This window comes from Vombatus ursinus, unplaced genomic scaffold (assembly GCF_900497805.2).
Source record: "Vombatus ursinus unplaced genomic scaffold, bare-nosed wombat genome assembly UNPS02009062.1, whole genome shotgun sequence".
NCBI classification, from domain to species: domain Eukaryota; kingdom Metazoa; phylum Chordata; class Mammalia; order Diprotodontia; family Vombatidae; genus Vombatus; species Vombatus ursinus.
Window position 1 is genome coordinate 17,392,801 of NW_020948840.1, and position 26,313 is coordinate 17,419,113.

Sequence of the window (26,313 nt, forward strand, 5' to 3'; positions counted from 1 at the left end):
AAGGAAGGAAGGAAGGAAGGAAGGAAGGAAGGAAGGAAGGAAGGAAGGAAGGAAGGAAGGAAAAGAAAGAAAGAAAGAGAAAGAAAGAAAATTTGGAGTAAGAAGGCCTGGGTATCAATTTCCAGTTTCTCCATTTCCTACTCTTGTGACCTTGGGCAAACTCATTTAGTCTTTCTTGGTCTCCTTTTCCTCATCTGTAAAATGAGGTCCCTAGATGACCTCCAGGGACCCTCCTAGCTCAAACTCTACAATCTTAAGAGCAGCCACTATAAAGATAAAATAGCTGTGCTGAAACACATTAAAAGAGTACAGACTTTGCTCCAATTTATTCAAATTCAGTGAAAAATAGGACTCAGAGCATTGTATACGGGAGGACTCCCAACTCCTTCATATATTAGCACCAATATATTCATGCAAGTATTGATCTGTAAATTCTCCCTTTAGCCCCATGTGCCCCAAGACCTATTTTCCTTCCCGCAAGGTTATTTCTCAGAATCCACCAGGACATAAGGGTTCCCTTCACAGGCTGGTCCTAGTTAGTCTCTCTGTGATAGATCTTAAAATCAGAATTCTGTCATTTAAAAGTGGTGTCATACCCCTGTTCACTAGGCCGGGTGTCCTCAGAGATTGTTATGGTCTTCATTATCTTGTGGCCCCTGATAGGTGGAGGCTCTACGTTTTCTTCCACTCCCTAAAAAAAAAAAAAAAAATTTATATATATATATATAATTTTTTTATGTATGTATATGTATGTATATTCATATATATACAGAAACCTATGAAGGGAGAGGCCCATTCTAGAAGCACCCTAAAGACCATGAAACAGAAGACGACCACCATTGTTGGGTTTTCACAACAGAAACAGCAGCCCACCCAGTAATGGGTCTTGGCTCTTCACAGACCAGACTTTTTAGACTTACTTTCTGTACCATGGGCTTCAAGTTCTTGGAAGGGTAAGCAAAACTCACTCCAAGGAAAAGAAAGGACAGAAACATCTCTAGGGGAGAGTGGCATGCATGCCTTTCCTGGATGTCTCCAGAGTCAGGAAGGAGATAAGTCAGTTAAGAAAAGTTTTGCCCTGGCTTTTCCTCCACAGCTATAGAATGTTAGTGCTTGGAAGCAAGGGTTGTTTTTTTTTTTTTTTGTTCTCGTATGCCCAGTACAGTGCCCAGCACATAATAAAAGCTTGGTAAATGTTTGTTCTTTGATTTATGAAGGACTGTGGATACGTTTTATAACTTCTATAATTGGCTAGTTTGTAATTTGGAGTTTAGGAATTCTAGGTTCAAAAATTAGCTGTTATTTACTATGGGACTAAGTCACCATACTGGTCTGAGCTTCAGTTCTCTCCTCCATAAAATGGAGGTAACGATATTTGCCCTATCTACGTCATGTAGTTATTGTGGAGAAAGTGCCACGTAAACTTAAGCCACCCATGGAAATGTGAATTATTCTTTAAAATCCCTGTATGTTTCCCTAAAGAGATTGGCAATTAAAGACTCAAGAAAAGCCAAAACAAAACAAAATTTTTAAAAAGTAAAGAAAGAATATAAATAATAGCTGTAGAAGTGAAAGGGATCTCAAAAGTTGTCTAGTTGAGCCCTCTCATTTTACAGATGAGGAAACTGAGGCCCAGAGAGAATAAGTATGTGCTCAACAGAAAGAAAGTTAACTCTGGGTGTCACATTTTAGGAAGAACCCTGATTAACTGGGTGATCAATAGACTAAAGATCATGCCACTGAAAGAACTCTAACCAATTTTACATTAGAGGATACTGAGACCCAGCTGGAGTACCTTGCTCAAATTCACACAGCTGCATAAGTTCACATGAACATAGATTTAAAGCTGGGTGGGACCTCCCAGGGCAGCTAGTCTGACCCCCTCATTTGAGAGGAAAAGGACTGAGGTCCAGGGAAGTCAGGTGACCACCCCCAGGTCACAACAAGGTAAGAGAGCTTTTGACCCTTAGTGTAGCATTCTTTTTTCTCCACCATGGCTACCTCTCTCAAAAAGAGAAGCAAGGGGGCAGCTAGGTGGCACAGTGGATACAGCACCGGCCCTGAAGTCAGGAGGACCTGAGTTCAAATCCAACCTCAGACCAAACACTTGACACTTACTAGCTGTGTAACTCTGGGCAAGTCACTTAACCTCAATTGCCTAAAAAAAATAAAAAATTAAAAAAATAAAAAGGAGGGAAGAAAACTAGGAGGAAGTAAATTATAAGGAATGTCAAACTATTTACTCCATCTTAGAAAGTAGTAGTGAGTGAAAATCCTGCCCCACTTCCAGCCATGCCCTTGTCCTGAAATTCCTCTCTGGTATCAGAATCTTGGCAGTCAATCTCCACTCTTCTATCATCTCCCAGAGGCTGCATTCAGTCATCATCAAGCAGGCCTCCCCCTAGCCAGAAGCTCAGACCCCCTTTTTGTGCTTGGCACTCACCTTCTGTTTGATGGTTGCCATCACACTACATAAGTCATGAGACGGGAGGGACTGTTTCAGGAATGCATCAAACTTCGAGTTTGACATCAAGCTGTTTATCATTTTCCGACCATAAAGCCTGCCATGAGAAAAGGAGAAAGATAAAGACAACCTTAATGGAGGCTGCCATCATCTCCTTCACACACATGGATTGCTCCTGGTCAATGTGGGGACTCAACAGCAGTCTTGGAGATCTGGAATGTCCTTGTCTTGTTTCCCTTTTAAATACATCTCAGAAAGATCTCTCACGCATGGAATCTTTCTCAGCTGGGAACAGAAAAGACACTTGGATTGATGAGACTGCCTGGAGAATAAGTGTATTGATGGGACAACCTCTGTGGGTTGAGACTTCCAGGAAAGACTTTCAGGTGCTTACCCGGATGTGTGAAGCTCACACATCATAGTCATAAACCAAGATTTGGAAGTGACCATAGACACCATCTGGACCAACCCTCCCTACCAATGAGAAACTGAGGCCAAGTGGGGTTAATTGACTTGTTCAGGGTCACACAGCTCACAAGTGTCTCAGGTGGGATTTCAACCCATGTCTTCTTCACTCCAGGTGTGGTACTCTATCTTATTCTAGGACATGTTGCCAAGGCTCCTGAGAAATTTCCACATGGAACACACCAGCTCATCGTACTCTCCAGGCTGGTATGATCCATGGCCTTTGGCCTCTCATATCAAAAATACCAAAAGAATCTAAGAAAGTGTATACCTCCATGTGTGCATGCCACCCACACACGCAGAAAATTACTTCCATCTTTTAAAAATGAAAGTCACTTCCACTCACTCTTCTCTCAGAGCACTGCCGCAGAAACTTGGGACAGATGTGAGAAGTGACTGTTTATCGGCAAGCAGACATTTTTACCCAGAGTTCTGAAGTGCCCATGACATTGAACTTGATGGTGCCAGTACAACCACAGGTGCCTGGGAACTCAGGGTAAAAATGTTTGCTTGTCGGCAAACAGACACTTCCCACTTCCTAAGTTTCCATGGCAACACAGAGAAGAGAACAAGTTGGGGTTACATACCAAAAAGATCCACATTGCTCTCTGCAAACAACATGTGGGGGGATTCTGATTTACTCCCTATAAACACATTTCTAAGAAAATTCCCTTCTAACCCTAACAGTCTAGGCTTCGAGGGTCTGCTGTAATATGAAAAACACTTGTCTCCCGCCCCCATAGCCTATGAAAAGATATTTGGAACATCCCTGCCTATCCACTAACCCTGCCATTCTTTTCTTTCCTCTTTGTTGTGATGAAGATTGTGTTTTTTAAAGGCAATAATAGATAGACCCAATTAACGCCAAGACAGAGGCAAATACTGAAGCATAAAACTAATTTGTATTAGCTCTTCTGATTAGTGGACAGTGCTAACAAGGCCACTGAAATTCTGTGCAAATTTCCCTTTTTCCACAACGCACAGATTTGACAGCCATCTCAAAAACACCTGCTATTGGTCAATGGGGAAAGCAGGTGAGCCAGAGTAGGGTGGGGCAAAACAATCCCCTCCCCACCACTGGAAAGACTACTCAAAGCTCATGCTCCCCAGCACTGAATCCCTAGTTCTCTCTTGAATAAGGACAAAGAGTAGTCTTGGAGAAGACTTGAGAAAATGAACCCCTCGCCCTTCTTACAGAGGTGGGGAACCTGGCATGGAACACTGTATATATTGTTAGACATGGTCAATAGGTGGTGGGTTCTGCTAAACTATTGTCTTTTTTTCTTTTTTTAAATTGTTACAAGGCAAGACTTATTGCGTAGGAGAGGAGGGAAATTATTTGGAAATACTTGTGATGAAAAAAATTATCAATTTTTTTAAATATGGAGGACTGGCATCTTTCTTGCTCAGAGCTGAAAGTGGGAAGCAGTAGTCACGTTAGGCAGCTGACTAGGGGGTAACAGGAGTTTTTAATATAACCAGCAGTGTGGAATAAACACCACCCCGGAAGTCAGAAGAACTGGGTTCAATCTGGGTTCATGTCCCAACTCTTCCATTTACTCCCTGTGTGACCTTGGGCGAGTCATTGCCCTCTCTGGCCCTCAGCTTTCTCATCTGTAAAATGGGGGGAGGAGTTTGACTAGGCAACCTCTAAGATCCCTTCTAGTTCTTAATCTTCAGGACTAAATATAGAAATGACATCTCCCTTCTCTAAACTCTACCTATAATATGTATTCATACTCACACTACCAACTGCACAGAATTGCTAGGAGGAAAACATTTTGTAAACCTTAGAGCACTCTATCAATGCCATCTTCTATTATTAAATGTGTATGTATTTATGGCACCAAGTCCCACGACACGTTGATGTTTATTTTGTAGTAAGTCACAGGTGTTATAGGGAAGGTGGACAGGAAGACACAAAGCTTGCCACAGGCCCACCAGTGTCTTGTCGGGCCACGGCCACTTCCTGCCCTTCCCCTGCCCCCTGTCATGACGAGGTACATTGGTTTAACATGTTTAACAATTTTACAGGATAAATTAACTACCCTCTTGGCTTCCCTACCCAGCCTCTGCTCACTATGTTCATGGGGTCATAGATTAGAGACAATATCCCTATCACCCAAAAGCCCCCATTTTACAGATGGGAAGGTCCAGTGATGGAACTGACTTACTTAAAAACATGGAAATTGGAAGTAGCAGAGTCAGGATTGGAACCTAGGACCTCTTGACTCCAAATCCAGGGATTGTTTTATTACATCATGCAGTCTCTCATTCCTTTGGCATAGAGTCTGGGCAGAGCTAAACCCCATAGGTTCAGTGGCTTCGCCTGTACTGGGGCTTTTTAAGGCCTGCTGGGCAGTTTTCAGTCTCAAAAAGTACCCAGTTACCTTGTTTCTTTATTGGAGTCCTGGGCAAGCTTTACCAGGATTTGAATCAGCGTGTCAGTACTGTCCCTTGTCCCTGACAGTAGTTTCTCAGCCCCAATCTGCTCTAAGACATTGCATAGGTGCTCAGCGGTGCATTTTCGGACTAGTGGGTTCCTGTGGCTGGAAGAAAGCACAGCATGGCCAGGGGGGTCAGCTCAGGGAGGGACACCCAAACCCAAGGAGAGAGGGCCAGTAAAGCCAGATCACTGGGACTCAGATTCAAAGGCATTTCATGTCAGTGACCTAAACCCTGGGGAGGTACAGGATCAGCTGTTCATGGGGCCCAAGGGAGCCTAGAAAATGGATAGAAAGAGAACTGTCCATTCCTGACCAAAGGCTGGGGGTGCTGATGCTAGCAGGCAGGAAAGAGGGAGGCAGAAGGAAGGAAGGAAGGAAGGAAGGAAAGAAGGAAGGAAGGAAGGAAGGAAGGAAGGAAGGAAGGAAGGAAGGAAGACAGACGACAGTGTTGTCTGGCTGCCAGAACCACCAAAGAACTCAGCTCTTCCTTCGTTTCCTCCAGAGCTCCTAAGCCCAATACACATTCTGCTTCTGGGTCCAATACCCATTTATCACCTGGCACCAAATGGTGCTTTCTCTCCAAAGGCTCCCCTAGAAACCTAACCTTGATTCCTCTCAGCAAAGGGAAGGAGTACCACACCAGTGCGATCAATTTCTCCCAAGCTGGAAAAACAGTGATAATTAATCTACAGACTGACATAAGGTCACCAATGTGCTGCAATCTGAAATAGGACTCCAGATTTGCACGTTATTGCAAGATGGCCAATCTACAACTAGATACAGTCACCAATCTATAGATGGATTATGAGAAGCATGCAAGCTGATACAAGACCACCCCCTGCAGGTCTCAGACAAGATCACCGATCTGCAGAATGATGAAAGATCTCAGATGTGTAGGGTTGGTGCAATTGCCTAAGGGGTGATGCTCACAAATCCATGGGATTAGATTCACAAGTGAAAATGGATTAGAAGTTTTTATTTAAAATATTTAAATATTATATGGATGTGTTTATATATATATTTATATTATATAAATATAAAAAATATTTAAAATAGTTGAACAAATCTGGCTGAAGAAAAGCTAAGCAAGAAGTGGGTCCAGCTGGTAGGAAGAACAGAATCTCCCAGGTGATGTGTCAGAATCTGCTTGATTTCACCGCTCACTGGCCCAGGTTTCATCAGAAAGAAACATCTCCTCCTCTGGGAGCGGAAGAGGAGGGACAAACCCTCTTCAGGTTGTCTCCCTTTGGTGCCTATTACTGCAATCCGCAGGTACCCCCAGCCAGCCTGCTTCAGTAAAATAACAAGGTGCCTCCTCTCTCCTTTCTGCACAAGGGCTTGGTGCTACACACATGCATCTCATCCAGAAGACCTAAATTCCTGTTAGCTTTTTAATCTCTCAGCATCACTGTCACACAGACTAACAGTGGGGGAGAACAGGCAGGAATGGGAATGGGGGGGGAAGCCTTCCCACCCAAAAGAACCAGCTTCCCTCACAGGGAGCCACAGCACGTCAACCCTAACCCTATATGATTAGGGTCCCCCCTTATCATTCTTCTCCATATCTCCTCTCCTTTTCTACTCTCTCTTCCCTCAAGCCCTCCTCTTCTGAAATTATCCTCTCTTTCTACCCCTTCCCATCCCATCTAATCCTCTCCACTTTCCACATCCTGCACACCCATTCCCCCCTTTCCTTCTACTTGTCTCCTCATTCCTCTCACCCCTAAGCACCATTCTTCCTGTGTCCTCAGCTCTCTAGATCTCATGTTTTCCCTCCTCCCACCCCCAAATGACAGCCAAATACATACTGTACACCCCCTGTTGTGAGAGCTGCCAGGGATCTGGAAGGAGTCACATTTTCTACCATGGCTCCCAGGGACCGATCAGCAGCTGTTTGGATAAATTCGCTGGTATCCCCCATCTTCTGGAGCAAACATCGGGCGACTTCTTCAGCTTCTGGGTCCATGTTCTTCTTCATGGTACAAAAGAGGTCTCCCAATGTGCTGATGGCCAGGCGGGACACCTTGGAGCGGAGATTGGTAACCTTTGGGGGAGAGAGAAAGAAGAGCCCCTCAGCAGGGATGATGGAAGGCAGGAAGAACTATAAAATTCCCAATGAAAGATGGGAACCAACATCCCAGACCCTTCTGGGTCTTACCCAGGAGGGCATCACTTTTCACACAATGCTGAGACCAGAAAAGCTGGGGGGGGGGAGGGAGGGAGGGTATAAAGAACTAAACTCAGGATAATGGAGTAAATAAGAAAGACAGACACTGAGGGCTGGAGGACATTCTACACATAGGGAATAAAGTGAAACAGGCAGAATTCAAATCCAGGTCTTTTCACTCCAAGCCCAGTGCTCTTCCCAACACTCCACACTGTCTCTAAACCCAGGTCTTTGCTTAACACATTAGATAACTTTTGAATGTAAGCTCCTTGAGGATTGGGTCTGTTTTATTTTTGCCTTTTTATCCCCAGGACCTAGTGTGCATGGCACATAGTAGGTGCTTAATAAATGCTGGTTGTTAGACTGGCTGATTGAATTACATCTCAAGATTCTGATATCATCACAGTAGTTATTGCATATCAAAGTCTTCTGAGGAAAATGAGTTAAGAATAGTGAAGGCGCCTTGGCCAGGTCACACAGTGTATTAAGGGAAAGGAAATTGTCTGGGAAGCTTTTGCTATAATTCAAGCGTGAGATTATTCAACAATAGACTTCATCCAACAATCTCTATCAAGCACCTACTATGTGCAATGTACATAAGTTTTATCTGATGGCTGTGTGGATGGGGGGGGAGGGAAGGGGAATCAATGCAAGAAATCTGCAGAAGGAATCGGTTTAACAACCATCCCAGACTATAGCAGATATTTAATATATATTGGACACCTACAGCCAGTGTGGAAAGAGGGTTGGGAAGGGAGAGGGATAGATGATGAAAAATACTGCTCATGGGTTGGTGCTTACTCACCTCCCTCATTACTGCCAAGGAAACATCATGCAGTCTCTCTGCAAGGACCTCAGGGTGACAGATTGCCAGGCGTCTGATGCTCACCAGACCTTTCTGTTTCATCTGCCTAAGAAGCCAGCCCCAAGGATCCAGGTCACAAAGGCAGAAGGGAGAATCATGAATTCCACCAGGGACCCAAGGGGACCCCTGAAGGCCTGAACAGCGCCACCTAGAGGGTGCCCCCATTTCTGCCCAGATCACACCTCACAAAGCCTGTGCACACAGCTAACATGCATTTCCCCAAATTATAACAGACATGGCCTCAAAGTTGAGGTTTCTTCTTTGTATCAATCACTCATTATGATATAAAAATCAGGTTAATACCTCCTGGAGCAAAAACCCATTATGAAACAACTGACTTTACTGCAATTGCGCTTATATCACATTCCCTGGAATACGGTGAGGGATACCACAATGTATCTGATGGATCTGACCACGAAACCCATTGTACAAGTGTTGTTCTTGTCCCCTTACAGGAGTAGGTATTAAAAGAGAGCTCAATTACACCATGCAAAATTGCATGGAGACTGTGGAGACCCCAGCAGACCCCTAGTTTATTAGCACAGGACTAGAATAAACTATAGTTTTGAATGGAGGGAGACAGGGGGAGGAATAGAATTTGGAAGTCAAAACTTTAAAAAAAAAAGTTAAGATATTGTTTTAACATGTAGTTGGGGAAAAATAAAATATTTTTAAAAATTAAAAAAATACTCCTAGCAAATAAGGTCAAGTTTCTGGGTAAGCCCAGGTTCTTCCCCCCACCCTTCATTCATGGGCAGAGCACAGCAATGCCCTACATTGCAACTAATCCCCAGGAGATGGTACAGGGGCCACTCCTGAGTGTTGGAGATCTTCATCTGTCATTGCACAGGCCACACAGGGGCAAAGGAACACAAGAAGGTAAGGGCACATGAGAGAAGGAAGACAGGGTTGGTCCTCACCAATCATTGCTCTCAAGCCATTGGAAGGCATTCATCAGTACTAGCTCTGGATTTGAGAGAGGCCTCGGCTCTTTGCAGCTGTCTATCCGTTCTTCTTCCTCCCATTCTGGAGAACCCACTGTGAACACTGCAGGTAAGGAATTGGCTGGAAAAAAAGAAGGAAGGGAGCACGGAAGGAAGCAAAGGAGGATGAAGGGAGGAAAGAAGGAAGGAGGAAAAGAAGGGAAAAAGAAGTGAGGGAGGAAGGAAAGAAGAGAAGAAATGAAGAGAAAAGCAATAGACAGGAGTTATACAGAGAACCATTTGGTGAGCAAGACCAGAGATGGCAAACTTGAGGCCAGAAGGTTGCTTGCTACCAAGTGTGGCCTGAACCAGACTAAAATGTAATTGGGAAATATTTAACAAAATAAATAAAAATATGGAAAAAAACATAAATAATGTTATTTTGTGGTTTCCTAAGTCAATATGCAGCTGGCTAGGATCCATTTCTATTTGAATTTGACACCACTGGATGAGACAGTAATGGCACTAAGCTTCTTCACTTCCACAAGTTTCTTCTCACGAAGCTCACAGTTCCCCAGACCTCACCCACAGCATTGCCCCAAAGACACACAATAAGTTGGCATACCTAACATGGAGCAGGGAGGGGCTTCGGTGATAGCTGTGGGCAAAGCTGTCAGTACCTGCAGGACTCCCGTTGGACCGAGGGAGGGAAATCAGCCTGCTGTCTATCTGATTGGATGCCCTCCATCCTCAGGAGCCCTAACTTAAGGAGAATGTCCATTATTACATATAGAAATGCTGGCTTGTGATAGGCTACCTGTGGTCATATGACAGACAAGTCATTCTATGTATTTACAGTCAACTCTTCATTATCTATGGTTGGGTGCTGGTTAGCAGGGGCTCGTGGATGAATTGCCGTCGGAGCTGATATTCATATTTTCACTGATAAAATCAGAATCCTCTTAGCAGCTGATTTTTTGGATTAGTCTGTTCTGTGACTGACACAGGTTGTGCTGCAGTTTCTCTTCCAGATAAGACAGGGATCACCCCAGTCCATCTGTACTTCACTGGATAGCACAAGGATTAATTAGATGGTGTCTGTGAACCCCCTTAAATCAAAGTGTTAGCAGTAGGATAAGTATACTAAATCCCCGGCAACCTTGCCACCTGGGGTTATAACTAACTCACAAAATCACAGTCTATCAAAGCATCTTAGAGGTCATTTAGTCCAACCCTCTCATTTTATAGTTTAGAAATGTGGAGCCCAGAAAGGAGAGGGGATCTACTCAAGGACACTTAAGCAAAGTGCTATTTGATCCAGATTGCATCCTAGGCCTAGTGAAGCCAGGTACAACCATGACACTTCCCAGCACCGTCTCCCATCATCAAGATCCGGTAATATTAGTGCCTATGTGGAGACAGCCTGATTTGAAAGCACAAGATCTTAGAGCTCCCACAAGATCTGAGTATTGCTTAGGTGGCAAACAATATATACACTGCATTTATTATTCATTTGAGAGTTTTGGGTAAGATAAGAATGTCTGGTAAGATTTTATTAAAGTTTCTATTAATTAGCCTCCCTTTGGTATTCATTCATTCATATAACCCACAGAGTCAGTAGTAGTAACCACCACTGCTACCAACTACCACCAGCATGACCACTCACATTTATGGAGAACAAGAACATCAGGATGGGCTAGCAAGACCCACACTCTACCTCCTCTGATGCATCTTCTGAAATGCACAGGACTCAAAGTATTGACTCACCTTCCCCCAACTCCCACCTCACCCCCCACCCCTTGAGGTCAGGAAGATGAGGGTTCAAATCCGTCCTCTAGCCCTCTCCTAGAAGAAAGACCAGCCCTAATATAGGATAAGAGTTACTTGAGTTGTTCAAATACAAGTGGTCTTCACTCAACAAATCAGCCAGCATGTATTAAGAATCTACTAATAGCAGGCTGGCATTAAGGTTGCAGGAGAAATAGCTACAATCTCAGATATGCAGATAATATCACTCTGATGGCAGAAAGTAAAGAAGAATTGATGAGGGTGAAAGAGAAGAGTATAAAAACTGGCTTGAAGCTTAACATAAAAAAAAAAAACTAAGATCTTGGCAACTGGTCCCATCATTGCCTGGCAAATAGAGTGAGGAGAAATGGAAGGAGTGTCAGATTTTATATTATTATACTTAAAGATCACTGCAGATGGTAACTGTGGCCATGAAATTAAAAGACACTTGTTCCTTGGAAGAAAAGTTCTGGCACATCTGGACAGCAGACTGAAAAGTAGAGACATCACCTTGCTAACAAAGGTCTATTTAATCAAAGCTATGGTTTTTCCAGTAGTGATATATGACTGAGAGTGAGCCTATAAGGAAAGCTGAGTGCCGTAGAATTGATGCTTTAAATTATGGTGCTAGAGAAGACTTTTGAGAATCCATTGGACAGCAAGGAGATCAAATCAGTCAATACTTTAATAAATTCATTCAAGCTATTCACTGAAATACTGAATACTGAAGCTGAAGCTTAAATACTTTGGTCATATTGTGCCCTCCAGAATGCCAGTTCCACAGACAACAAATGTCCCTTCACTCTAAATCTTTTCTTCTCCCACTCCCTCCATCTATTAGCTATTATTAAAATCTTGGCTCACTGATCAAGGCGGCAAAATTGGAATATTCCCTGCTCCCCATCGCCGCTTCCAGGCTGTCTCACTTCTTCCATCACTCAGTAACCTTTCTTCCTTTGAGGTCCATGCTATTCATATCTACCACTCAATCAAGATCCTGAAGTTGTCTACTGACCCACAGCTCACTCCCCTTCTTTCTTCAATGAATTCAGTATGTGGCTCACAATTTTTCTCTCCTCCTCAACTCTTACCCTCATGCTAGGGGACTTCAACATGCTAAATGACTCTCCCTCAAACACCCTAAACACTGAGTTCTTCAACCTACTCACTTCCCATGACAACTCCTCCACCTCAGCCATACACAAAGATGGTCATAGTCTCAATTTTGCAATCACTCATAAATGTACTATTTCCGTGTTCAAGAATTCATAAATCCCTTTATCTGACCATAATCCATTTGCTTTTCACCTCTCCCTCTGCCTTCTCTTACCAAACCCTACTCTTCATCTACATTGTGACATCCAATCCTTTGATCCCTCAATTCTCTTCCAGGCCATCTCTCCTGCACTAACCACTCTCTCCTCTTTCCCCCATCTTGTTCCTTGGTGAACAAATTCAATTCTAAACTCTCCTCCTCTCTTGAGTCCCTAGCTTCCTTATCATTTTGCAATTGCAACCTACTGAGCCTCAGCCTTGGATCACTCCCACCATCCACAGTTTCATTTCTACACATGGGTGGAGAAAATCATGCAACTGTTCTGACTGGATCCCGTACAAATTTATGTCACACAACCTCAGCTGGGCCCCAACCGCTATATGTACACACAGCCAATTGCTTTCCCAGTTCACCATGGTTGCTAATTCCTTCACTGTCCAACTGTTATTCTTCACTCCCTTAGTCAACCTTTGGCAAAAGGGAGCAAAGAAGCCAAGAACATCTTTGTCATGGACCAAAGGGTGCCAGTATGATGATGGGAAAACCAAGGATGGTGTCCTAATGGAGGATCTGCAGTGCCCACATTCCTGGAAAAATCAGGCTGAGCCTTACCTGAGGCGTGGCGGGTAAAACGGGGTCCCTGGTTGACGACGGGGAGACTGGGCAGAGAGGAACGGTTAGCTCGTTTCTTCAAGATAATGCCGAGGCTGGTTCTGCATGGGCTTCCCAACTTGGTGGAAACAGACAGGGGTCCACCATTGCGGAGGGGAATGAGCCCTGTGAGAACCATAAAAAAAAATATAAGAGCTCAAGTATCACTGCCTAGGGCATCCTTTGCTGCATGACCATGATAGGCCTCTTAGCACATTGCCCAGTGCCTTAGAGATGGGCCCAGCAAGAGCCTGAGCCAGATGGAGCATAGGGCAGTGGCACCTAAGCATTCTCTCAGGGATGACTCAATAGCCCTGATCCTCCAAGAGACAGGAACGTCACCTGGTACTTGGAGGAGGACAGTCTCACTTCTGTGTGTCTTCATTCTAAAGGTCCTCACCTTTCTCTGTTGCAGGCTTCCAGGGGACCCACCCATCCAAATACTCTTTTACCTTCCTTGATCATGCTCCTGGAGCTCAGACTCTGGGACAGAAAGTCTCTCTCCCGATGCCTTTCCTCTCGCTCCCTGACCCGCTGGAATAACTCCATTTCTTTCATTTGCTTCAGAAGCATCTTTTCTTGGGCTGACTTGGCAATGGTCACCTGGATCTGTACAAATACAATGCAAACTTGAATTGTACCCCAAAGATCTTGTCCAGCACCCTACCGGCATCCCTTTTGCCCCTAGAATTATACTGGTTTACAAAGAAAAAAGTATCCAAACATACCAGGCCCTCCCAGGAACACATTTTTTTTTTCTGGTCCTTCTTTCTTGTCAACTAACAAAATGACAATGAGGGTGTGGTTTGTTTTCCACTAATATCCAATCTGAGTTTCTCTTAGATTTGAATCCTGAGTTTGTCTCAGGGGTATCCAGTAAGCTGGACAGAACAAGCTACAAAAGGCTTAGTTTATACCCAGTTCAAAATTATGCTTCTTACCCATTCATTTTGGTTTATTAGCATGAAAGGAAGGGGTCAGTTCAACCAGGAAAAAGAAAAACTGCTTCCCATCCTTTACTATTTCATCCAGAACAGAGAAATGAAGGGAAAATGAAGCCCAGAAAAGAAGAGCAATGTGTTCAAGGTTAGACTGCAAGTTGGGGTGGAATCATGGATTTATGTTTCAGCTCAAGGCATCATGCTGTTGGCCCCTGAGCCAGCTGCCCCTCAGCACGGTGGGTGAGGCAACTGGACTTGAGGTCAGGAAGATGAGGGTTCAAATCCGTCCTCTAGCCCTCACTGGCTGCATGACCTGCACAAGTCACCTAACCTCTCTCAGGCTCAATTTCCTCATCTCTAAAATGGAGTTAATAATTGCACCTATCACACATAGTCATTGTGAGCATCAAATAAGATTGTCTATAAGGCACTTTGCAAACTTTATAGTGCCATATAACTGTCAGCTATTATGGCTGCAGCAAGAGGTGGTATTCTTTGGAAACTGGGCAGTCGCTCAAATGACCTGGCTATAGTTTATTTAAGCCCATCTGCCCTGACCTGACATCCTTTCTCCTCTTTGAATTACGCAGTCCCTTCTACCTGATTTCCCCCACACTTCATTTATATATCACTTTCACAACTGTTCTTTCTCTTTCCCTTTTGTCCCTTTTTCCATCCCTTACTTCCCACTTCCAGCAGTAATTTAGTTCTTGGGTGACACCCAATGCCCTCCTCCAATGAGGTTCAAACCACTGAGGAACAATGGGGCAACTGCAGGTCTGCACAGGTCCACTCTCCTCCTGTTTCTACTGCCTAGACGCAGAGTTACTTTAAAATGAGTGTGTGTGTGTGTGTGTGTGTGTGTGTGTGAGACACACACACACACACACACACACATACACACACACCACCACCGGAATGAGAGTCAGTAGCTGAGCCAGCTTGTCATCCTCTGGGATGGCCACCATCTCCTGGGTCCTCACACATACCCTGGGGCTGCTTTCTGGCCGGCCCACTTCCTTCAGCAACTGTTGGGTCCTCAGCTGTTTGTCTTTGTTGGCATGGCTGAAGGAGGGTGTCATCAATGGAGATGCAGTCTGGGAGGAATGGACAGCAGACTTTGTGCCACCAGCTGGCATGGCTCGGGCAGGAGGGATCATAGGCCTTTCCTCTGAAGAGTTAAGCACATTCTTGATGGCATTAAGACAGCCAGCATACTTGCTGAAACCAACTTTCCAGGCCATGGACTAGCACGGCTATTATTCCTAAAGCTCTCAGAACTTGTTCCTTCTGTCAGACGCTTCTGATTGACTCACCACGGGTATGAATTAAGCTTAGTCTTCAAGAGTACTAAAGCCAGGCACGAGATAAAGCCATCTGAGGAGCAACATAATCAAGGCATTTCTTACTCTATGCGTCAAGTCAGGAAAAGTGTAAGGATTTAGTTGCCTTGTCATGAATGACAGAAGGAAAGATAAGGAAAGGGAAGAAGAGAGAAAAGGGAGGGAAAGTAGGAAGAAGGAACATCACAGACACTTAGGAAGTATCTACAATGTTGAAGGCACCCTACAACACAGACCCTGCCCTCAAGGAGCTTCCAACCAAAGGGAGGGGAAGACAAGTACGCGGAGTATCTGTAGCAGGCACTTCAGAGTCACACAACACAGAATGTTAGAGCTGGAAGTAATCATAAAGGTCACCAAGCTGATCCCCTTCATTTTACAGATAAAGAAAGTGAAACCTCACTTAAGTGACTTAACCAATGTGGTACAACTGGTTAGTGTCAGAGCAGGGATTAGCATCCATCGGCTGCTCTGCCAGCACAGCTAGCTTAATTCTGCTAGACATCAGTGAGCTGTGTTAGCTGTTTTCCACCCACGTGAAGAAATGAGTTCTGGGAAATGCAAAAAGGTCATTTACAAGGAATGGCATCGTCTTAATTTTCAGGGAATTTTAGACCTAAAACCAGCTCCCAAAACTTTCTCATCCTTCTTCTCTTGTTTCTCTCACTTTGCAGGAAGAAGCAGAGAGAGTAAAAAGAGCACCGAATGGCAGCTCCTACGTGTATCAGCTGTGTTGTGTGACTCTGGGCCAGTGGCTTAATGTCTCTCGGCCTTAGTTTCCTCATTGGGCAATAAGCATCTATTTAGCTCCTACTATGTGCCAGGCACTGTGCTAAGCACTTGATAGATATTATCTCATTCGATCCTCACAACAACCTTTCAAGGAAGGTGCTGTTATTATCCCTGTATTACAGTTGAGGAAAGTGAGGCAGAGTTTAAGTGATTTGTCTAGGGTCACAATTTTAATAAGTGTATAAGACCGAATTTGAACTCAGGTTTTCTAGAGTTCTATCCACTGAACCACCTAGCTGCCTCATCTGTAAAATGGAAATAATAATAGCACCTATCTAGTAGGGTGGTTGTGAGGTTCAAATGAAATAACATATGTAAAGTACTTTGCAAACTCCAAAGTGCTATATACATGATAATTATTATTGTTGTTGTTAACATCTCATGCCTCGGTTTTCTCATCTGTAAAATGGTAATAATAATGCTTGGGCCAAAATGACAACAATGTAAACAGAAAAAATAACAACAAAACCTGAAAACTGAATTATAATGCAATTATAGTGACCAAGCTTGTCAGAGAGGAGTTGAGAAAACACACCTCTTTTTTTTCTTTGCGGAGGTGGAGGACTACAGGTTGGAATACCTCATATACTGTCAGCCGCAGCTGCTGTGGTGGTTCTTTTTGCTATCCTGTTTTTTTTTTCCCCTCTTTCTTTTTGATCTTTGTTACAAGAAATGGCTTTCTCAGTAGGAAAGGGTGGGGAGCCCTGGGTGGGAGGGAGAAGGAATACCTTGGAAAGGAGGTTATATAAAAGAAAAATATATGGATTACAATAGAGTATTTAAAATATCAATAATACTCAAGTTATCTACTTCATAGGGTTGTGAGGACAGTTTATAAACCATTAAACTATTTACTCTCTCGGTGTGAACCATTGAGGATGCTGAGGGGCACCACACCAGAATGCTAGGCTTTCACACAGGGGAAGCTAGGGCCTAAGCAGAGATGGGTGGGGAGCCAGATTGCTGCAAAGGCCAAGCACGTCAGACAAGTTTCCCCCGGGCCTAGAACTTTATGTTCTGAAATCAGGCACTCCCTGGCCAACAGTCATACCTGCTGAGCATAACTTAGGGGCTAAAATGAGCAGGCAGTTTTCAAAGGAAGAAATCCAAGCTATCAACAACCATATAAAAATGCTCAAAATCAGTAATAATTAGAGAAATGCAAATTAAAGTAAATTGGAAGTTCCACACATAAGATTGGCAAAGATGCTCTCACCCAAAAAATGACAAACATTGGAAGGGCTGAGGGAAACAAGTACTTTAATATACTGTTGGTGGAGCTGGGAACTAGTCCAGCTATTCTGCAAAGCAATTTGGAACCATGCCCCAAAAGTTACTAAACTGTGCTTACCCTCTGACCCAGCAACACCACTACTAGGCCTGTTTACTGAAGAGATGATCAAAGACAGAGGGACAGGACCATATAGATAAAAATATTTATGTGACTATAGGGGGCTAAGCTCCAAAAGAATCTGTCCTGGATAATTCCAATCAGCAAAATAACTGCTTCTCCAAGGCCCTCCCCTCCCCCAGGAACACCCTAAGCATTATTTTGATCCTGCCAAAACTCTCTCCTTGGACCTGTTCTGACTTGGACAACTCTGGCTATGTGCATTCCAACCCCTCCTGAAACCCAGTCCCTGTAGGCTTCTGGCTCACTCACTTAGCCCCCCTCCCAACCAATTAGATCAGATGTAGCATCCATTCATCTCCTCTTGCCCTTTCCAGGTAACTCAAATCAGCATTTCAAATCAGAATTCTTGCTCATACTGAAAAAGATGCTCAACCCTCCGGTTCCTCCCCCTCTCCCTCCCCAAATCCTCTCACCTGACTTCCTTCCCAATATTGGTTTCATTCTCCTGACCTTTAATTATCGAGGGAGCTCATTAAGCTTTGAGGTCTTAGGGTTTCTCTCTCCACAGAATGCCAAAGCTGTAAGGGACCTGAAACAACGTCTAGTTCACATCCCTCATTTGACAACTGAGAAAAATTGAGGCCCAGAGAGGTTGTGACTTGCCCAAGGTGAGACAGTAGCAGAATTGTTTCTCCCATCTAGGCTTCCTCACTCCAAAACCATCATTCTTACCACTATATGATGCTAGCTGCCTGGTAAGGATTTAACTGGAAAGTGCAATTTTCCCCATCTCCCATTCCCACCAACCTGCTCAAAGCTCTGTAGCCAAGAGTACAAGACAGCCAATAAACAGAGGTAGGCATACCTACCCACAGACTTGGGGGTCCTCTTCTGGGGACTGTTCTCCTGTACCAATCTTAAAAGAAATCGGAAAGGGGGAAAAAATCTTTTTAAAGCCATATAAAGGGATAGCAAGGCAGAAATGTCCCTTCCAGGTGAGGGTTGGTGAAGATAGCCTCTAGGAATTCTACGAATTAAAGAGTGCCAGACCTTCTTGGGCATCTCCAGCCTGGCACCAGCCCCCACCAGCCTTGCATTCTCTGAACCTATCCCTACAACAGAGTTAGGCCACAACACAACTGATTTTTGTGGGATAAAGAGATGGAGCTCTGGAATTCACTGGCTTCACATTTGCCTTCCTATGAGCCCTTCCAAACTAGAAACAGTGTCTGTCCACAGGACCAGTGATGACCCTGCCAACTGGCTCTACCTGTGTGCAAGCATGGCACTGATGAAGACCAATTGGGACCCAAAATGTGAATGGCCTCTTTCTCTTATCATCAGCTATTGTGATTCACAACTCTAGACTCTAGTTGCAAGGTATATCCCATCCTTAATCTCTCTCACATCCCAGCATAGCTAGGCAGTTACCTTACTCCTACCACTGCTGTTTTTCAGTAATCAGTAGCAACATGACATGACCCTGGACTATAAGCTAGTAGTAAACAGAATCAACAGCACTTGGCTACTGATTGGCCATGTATGAAGAGAAACGAGTCCCCATTGACTCTGAGAGTTTTGAGCCTGGACTGCCATCAACAGAAAATAAGAAAACCAGGAGGAGAAGCTGGTCTGGAGGCAGGAAGTGCATAAAGCTAGGTTTGGTTTTGGACAACTGTAGAAGACCTATGTAGAGATGTTCATGAAGCATCTAGAAGAGTGAGACTAGACTGGGTTGGGGAAAGGTTGAGGTTGGGAGTAGATTTAAAAGTCAGCCACAGAAAAGTTATGATTGACAGCAAAGAGGTAGATGAGATCACTGAGTGCATGGAGCAAGTTAGAAGAGAGGCCAGGAGAGACCCTTGGGGAATGCCCACATGAAGAGGGAAAGGAAAAATGCCTGTAAAGGAGACAGAAAAGTAGCAGCCAAAAAGGAAAGAGGAGGTCCTAGGAGCAGAAAGTTTAAGGAGAAAGTTTCAAGGAAAGGGTGATCAACCAATGGTGTCACATGTTGCCAAAAGGTCAAGGAGAATGAGGTCTAGAAAAGACCATCTGACTTTGTAAGAGGTCACTGATGACCTTTAAAAGAGCAACTCCAACAGAGTGGTAAAGCTGGAAAGCAGATTGCAAAGGGCCAAGAAGGTGATGGCAGCACATATAGATTGCTCCTGAAAGAAGTCTGGAGAGAGAGGCAAGATGGCAGCTCAAGGGCAGAAGCAGGGTTGAGGGACAGGGTTCTTAGGCTAAGGGAAATCTGAGTGGAGGGGGTACCCTAAAAGGTTTAAAAGAAAGAGGAGAACAAGGTAGGGACAGGATGGAGGGCCCACCTAAAACACACTTCAGGGCATACCTGGGAGTCTTGTCTGTGTTCCTGCCCACCCTCTGACACTATCTGGACTGGCTCCAGTCTGGAGTAGTCAGCAGCAACCCCTCATGGGGACATTGCTACTTCCCTGGGAGAGGGTCACTTGTCCTTGCCAAGAGGATGTTCCATTCAAAGGAGCTAGGTTTGCCAAGGACAAAAACCACCAATGATCTCAAGCAGGATTATGATAAGCTCATCCAGTTTAGGAACCCAGTCATCCAGACTTGTGATAAAGCAAAGACCCTCCAGACCAGGGGCTCTTAACTGGGTTTTTTTTTTGTATCTGCAGACCCCTTAGCAATCTGGTAAAGCTTATGGACCCCTTCTCAGAATGTTTTTCAATACGTAAAATAAAAAACACAGGATTACTAAGAAAACATGTTGAAAAACACAAAATATTTTTAAAAAACAAATTTAGAGATATTAGGTTAAGAATCCCTTCTCTAGACCATCAACAGTAATCCAAAGCACCCAACTATGGAACATTGGCCCCAGGGAACCCATGCAGACCCAACTGGAGCTGGTGGTCCCTGCTAACTCTTAACAATCTCTGAATCTTTAAAATTCCAACGAAGGTCCCAGTGTGGCTTACCCTATTCCAGGGACCTCCTGGATAGTGAGGACATCTTGGCCTGGGGGCACAGGACTAGGATTGCTAACAATAGCTGGTAATGTTACTGACTTGGTGTCTGCTGGCTGTCCGGCCTTCAGGATGGGAGGGATCAGGGCACCTCCCAGAGACTGCCTCATCTTCTCATCTTTGCAATGCAGGTACTGAAGGGATATCTGCACCTGGGAACAGCATCGGGAGAGGGAGTTAAAGTCTAGCTATCCTTCTTCTTTCGATCCTTTTAAAGATCTGCAGTTTTGATGGCATGGGACTCTCCATGGATGCAGAACACAACTCCTCCAGTCTTAGTGTTTAGTCATCATGAGTTGATGAAACCAAAAAAAAAAAAAAATAACCAAAACCCGAAACCCCCTACATCAGTCAATGGTCAGCCTTTTTTCTGGTGATGAGTCTCTTCAAGCTGAGTAGGGCGAATCCTCAAATGATGGCCAGGCCTTCACTTACATGAAAGCCTTCCAGCTTGGGAAGACCTGCCAGAGCTTGGCCTCAGCTCTAGTCTTTGAGAACCCAGCGTTGCTCCCACACCACAATGAGGCATCAGAGGGAGGTTTAGAGGAAATCCCATAGAGAAACATGAAGCTTAGGACACTAATGTCCCAAGGAACATTCCAACCCACTTTCTCCTTCCTGCAGCTTCTCCGGGGAAAGAATTATCAAAAAAACCACAGTGGCCCTGGGTGGCATCTCAAAACCATCCTACTTCCTTACTTCTCCAACTCAGAAAGTTCCCAAGTCAGATTCCACTTCCTTCTTTCTTCCTATTTCAAAGAATCATAGAATTTTAGACCTGAGAAAGCCAGTAATACAGTGATCTTAACCATGCTCCTGTGCCCTGTGAAATTGTTTGTTCAGGAACCTGTGTGACCTTGAACAAGATATAACATTTACTACTAATAATAATAGCTGCTAATATTTATTATATAAATATTGTATTTATATATGACATGTTTAAGTATATAGAACTTTAAAGTTCACAAAACACAACATCCTCATCATCATCTTCCTCCCCCTCCTCCTCCTCCTCCTCATCATCATCATAGACAGCAGTACTTTAGGGTTTGCAAAGTGCTTTACATATGTTATCTCATTTGATTACCTACATTATCCCATTTGTTCTCACAACACCCCTTGAGGTGGCTGCTACTATTATTGCCATTTTACAGGTGAGAAGACTGAAGTGTAAGGAGATAAAATGATTTGCCCAAGGTCTTATAGATAGTAAGTCTCTCAGCCAGGATGAAGACCTGGTCTTCCAGCACTCTGTTCGCCTACTTCATGCTGCCCCCTACTTTATTTCCTTGGGCCTCAATTTCCTCATCTGCAAAATGAGGGGATTAGGCCTGATGGCCTCTAAAGTCCCTGGGAGTCCCTAAATCTAAGCTCCTACAGATTACCTCATCCTCAAGGCACATTTTTCCATTTCTGATCTGTGTCCTGCATAGTCCCACAAAAGTTTAACCTAAGATGGGAATCCATTAGTCAATCAACTAGCATTTATTAAGTGCCTATGTGGAAACATTAGAAAGAATGGCCATCTCATGCCTTTCTCTGTGATAAGAATGACTATTGCATGTCTTCCTTTTCCAGAAAGCATATTTGTGTTAGAGATGGTCTAGCTCGGACAAAGTTATTTTTATTCCTGATAAACATTTTTCAGTTCAAACTTTTCATCCTAACAGATGAAGAAAGCAAAGCCCAGGTGCAAAGTGACTTGACCAAGGTCACATGGCCAGTGGATGCTAGATAGAATTGGGGGTAGAAGCCAGGTGTCCTGACTCCCAGTCTAGCCCTCTTCCCTCCAAGGGGGGCTGTCTTGGCTTCAACTTTGGATCTTCTATATTACTGCTATTATTACTTCTATGTTATTGTGATAAATGATGAATATGAAGAATACAAATAAATATAGAAAGGCACATAAGAAGTGATAGAGTGCAAACTAATTACAACCATCATCATAATAAAATCTGGTAAGAACATGGAAGAAAAATATAAGGAGCCCCAGGAGGATACACGATGCCACTGTTGTTAAGTCATTAGAGTTCATATATGATTATTTTTTTCCCTTTTAGCAAACTATAAATCATTTGGAATTCATAGTTTTATATATGATTTTATTTTTTGTATCATTTGATTTCACTGTGGTTATTAATTTTAAAATAAATATTTTTAAATTAAAAAAAATGTGGACTTTGTAGAAAACAGGAACTACAATCTCTTTGGATTTACTTTTATAGAACATCAGGCCCAGTCCCCCCACACACATTACACCACCTTGTATTATTTCAGGGATATGATCTATTCCTGGTCTGTGAGAATAGGGTGCAGTGAAAAGAGGGCTGAATTTGAGTCAGAGGACCTGGGTTCAAATCTCAGTTCAGTCACTTACTACCTGTGAGCACTGGGTAAGTCAATGAATCTACCTGGGTTTTCTCAGCAATAAAATGAAAGGTTTGGAATAGATGACCTCTAAGGTTACTTCCAGATCCCAATTTCATGATCCTATGATTTGGCCACCCCAAAAAAATGACTAAAAATACACATTCTTTATGCCCAAGATACACCAGGTTAGGCTGTGCTAAATCTATATTCTGGAAATTCTCCCGGCTGAGGTAAGGATCGGGCAAGATTAAGCCAGCAGCTGTTAAGAAGGCATATGCAAAAAATGGGGCTGACACTCAGGCAGAGTGTACATGTGCTGAGGCCAGCCATTTGAAGAAGATCTGTTCGACCAAGTGGTTAGGTAAACTGGAGGTCAGGTAAACTGGAGGTTGATCCTAAGTATTCCAAGGTAAGGACACGTCAAGAGCAGGTGGGCCTGAGACAAGACACAGATGAGAAGGAAGACAAAGGCTTGATTGGAATGATCAAGCTAGGAACTGACCACGGCCAGTCTGGGACCAAGGAACTGAAGAAGGTAGCAAGGCAGGGTCCCGGCCAAGATCGGATGCTACAGCTAGAATCTCTCCCCAGAAAGCAAACTGTGCCAGCAAAGGCTTAGCCAACAAGTAGAGGGACAGCTCATCCAGGCTAAAGCCTATGTCCTCATGGCAGTCAATCAATCCATCAGCAGGCATCTACCCACTACCACTACTATCCACTAAGTGCTAGGAATACAAAGACAAAAATGGAACAGTGCCTGCCCTCAAGGATCTTATAGTCTATCAGAAACAATACATCCATATATAAGTACCCCTAAGTGCCTCTACTGAAGCCTGAATGGACTTGACTTCCTCAAGTCCTTGGGGTAATTGAGATCCAATTCATCTCCTAGGGTCAAGACAGGTGGGATATGTAATGGGTTATTACCCAGGGCCCTGACACCTTCTTTCTCTTTTATTTATTCAACCTAGGTCTTGGTCAGCTTCAGGTTCAGCACTCTTATCACCTTCTCTATGCTGTCTTCTCTGGGCCTCAGTTTTCTCATCTGCAAAATGAGAGGATTGAACTGGATGGCCTCTAAAGTCTCTGACCATCCCTAAATCTAAGCGCCTATGAATTACTCCATCCCCAAGGGCATCCTCATTTTCTCATTGCTGAACTATGTCCAGCATGGTCCCACAAAATTTGACCTAAGATCAGTATCCATTAGTCAATCAACCAGTATTCATTAAGTGCCTACATGGAAACTTTAGGAAAAATGGCGCTACTTCATACCTTTCTCTACAGTAAGAATGGCAACTACATGTCTTCCTCTGCCTGCCTCTGATACATTTGTATTAGAAAAGGTGCGGCCCGGACAGAGTTATTTTTATTCCTGATAAAACATTTTTCAGATTCAATGAGGTACAAATGGTAGATGGCCCTAGCATCCAAAATGATGAAATCTTTCTCTGTAGAGTTTCAGAGTCTAAAACCCCGTGGTCTTTAAACTGACCTTAAGTGCCCCCGTGATCATGCTTTGAGTTTAAGGATGTCAGAAGGCAGGTAGAAGAGGGAAGGAAATAATTCTCCCTCCCACCTGGAATTGATAATGTATCAAATTAACCCCCCTTTGTCAAAGCTTTCAGTACAGGTTACCTGGCAAGTCTCAAGTGCCCCTTCCTTGGAAAAGTCTTTCTTGATGAAACCAATTGTGGGTTCTCTCACTCTGGAGTCAATGTGTATATATAACTTATGTGTACCTGAGAGCATGTTATATCTCCCCAGTGAAAGGTAAGCTTCTTAAAAGCAGGGACTATCTATCTCACTTATATATTTATATCCCTAGTATATAGCACAGTGCCTGGCCTATTGCAGGTGCCTAATAAATGCATGTTGTTTGATTAATTGATGATAGGTCACATGAAAAATGGAAAAAAAAATCATATAGACAAATAAATGGGCAAATAGACAGAAAGACACATACACAGAGACCAGCTTCTGTGTTAGTTAATAGAAGACATTTACTCCATGAAGAAAGGAACAGGTGTTGCAAACTTAGAACGGTAGGTTATACATTACCTCTTGTGCAGCCGGAGTTGCCCTTAGCTGGCTCTTGCTACTCCCTTGTGGGCCTGAGGCATTCTCCAAGGACCCTTTGACCTCCGGGGTGGTGGGGATGCTCCGGATGGGAGGCATTGGCCTGGAAGCCGTCAGTAATCTCTGAGAGGTGGATTGGGGGACGGCACTCTTCAGGGAAGTACCCTTAGTAACTCCTCTAGCATCCAAGGAAGCTGCAGAGGGGGTAAAAAGGAAATGAATGGAAGCTCCAAGGAAAGGCGAGGTCTTTGTCAAAGATGCTTTCCTTGAGAAAGGCAGCATGGCCTTCACAAAAGCTTCTTCAGAGCAGGGAATGTTTGGTTTTCTTCTTGGTCTTCCAAGCACCTAGCACAGTGCCAGACACAGAGTAGGCACTTAATAAATGCTTATGCAATCAATCTATCAACAAGCATTTGTTAAGCACCTACTATGTGTCACACACCAGTACTAGGCGCTGGGAGATACAAAGACAAAGTGAGACAGTCTTTGTTCTTAAGGAACTTACCGTCCAGTGAGGGGGATCCATGTTAATAGAGGATAATAATAACAATAATAGCATTTATAGTGCTGTAAGGTTTGCAAAGTACTTTACACACATCACGTCACTTGATCCTCCTAACAACCCTGGGAGGCAGGTGCTGTAATCAATGTGACATTTATGGGAGAAACAAAAACAGAGTCCCTACAGAGCCAACCCCCTTTGTCCACTGTTGCTCTTTCCAGATCCCAGGATTCCTGTGGCTAATGGGGTCTTTGTCCATCAAACAGACAAAGTGTCCACTGTTTTCAGGGCAGCCTCTGTTTCCTCTCCTCATCAGGACTTCGACCTCAAGCTGTCAGAGCTAAAAGCCACTGTAGAGACCACCTAACCCTATCCCCCACCCCCCACACACACAGCCGTTGTACAGATAAGGCAGTCAAGGCCCAGAGAAGGGAAATAAATTGTCCAGGCTCACCTAGCAGCAGAGCCAGGCCTAAAACCTGCCTCTCTGATTCCTAGTCTTCACCCTTTCACAAGCAGAACCACTGGGCTCACCTCTGGGAGAAGCAGACAGCCCCTCAGAGAGTCTCCTCTTCTTTAGCTTGTCCTTGATTTGGGTGGTCTCCAAGGCTGCACTGCTGGCCTCCATCTCCCGGATGGTGGCGGGCAGGAGAGGGTGGGGCCCTGAAGAGACCACCTCCACCTTCTTCACATGGCCATTCCTGGACTGCCAACCCTTTGAGGCAAGACTGGCCTTGAGGCTAGTCAGGTCTCCATTTCTGCCCCACACAGGGGCCTGCTTCTCCATCTGGACTTTCAGCAGGGACTGGGGGGACGCTGGGCAGACAAAGGAGGACAACTGAATTACCTTGGCCCAAGCCTAGCAAAGCATCAGGGGCAAA

General features: G+C 44.1%; 1 protein-coding gene across 2 annotated transcripts in view; it reads right to left on the reverse strand.

Moving 5' to 3' along the window:
• The window catches only part of TOGARAM2 (TOG array regulator of axonemal microtubules 2), a 67,606-nt gene extending 41,293 nt beyond the window's left edge, over positions 1-26,313 (reverse strand). For both annotated transcript variants that reach the window (XM_027850537.1, XM_027850538.1), the window contains exons 1-13: positions 25,967-26,313; positions 24,913-25,124; positions 20,434-20,633; positions 18,346-18,392; positions 14,977-15,158; positions 13,499-13,655; positions 13,008-13,172; positions 9,329-9,473; positions 8,349-8,454; positions 7,185-7,420; positions 5,320-5,478; positions 2,444-2,561; positions 597-691 (exon numbers count right to left, since the gene is read on the reverse strand). In XM_027850537.1, coding sequence (XP_027706338.1) covers positions 597-691; positions 2,444-2,561; positions 5,320-5,478; positions 7,185-7,420; positions 8,349-8,454; positions 9,329-9,473; positions 13,008-13,172; positions 13,499-13,655; positions 14,977-15,158; positions 18,346-18,392; positions 20,434-20,633; positions 24,913-25,124; positions 25,967-26,219 — 2,075 coding nt within the window. In that variant the 5' untranslated portion in view covers positions 26,220-26,313. The remainder of the gene's footprint in view (positions 1-596; positions 692-2,443; positions 2,562-5,319; positions 5,479-7,184; positions 7,421-8,348; positions 8,455-9,328; positions 9,474-13,007; positions 13,173-13,498; positions 13,656-14,976; positions 15,159-18,345; positions 18,393-20,433; positions 20,634-24,912; positions 25,125-25,966) is intronic.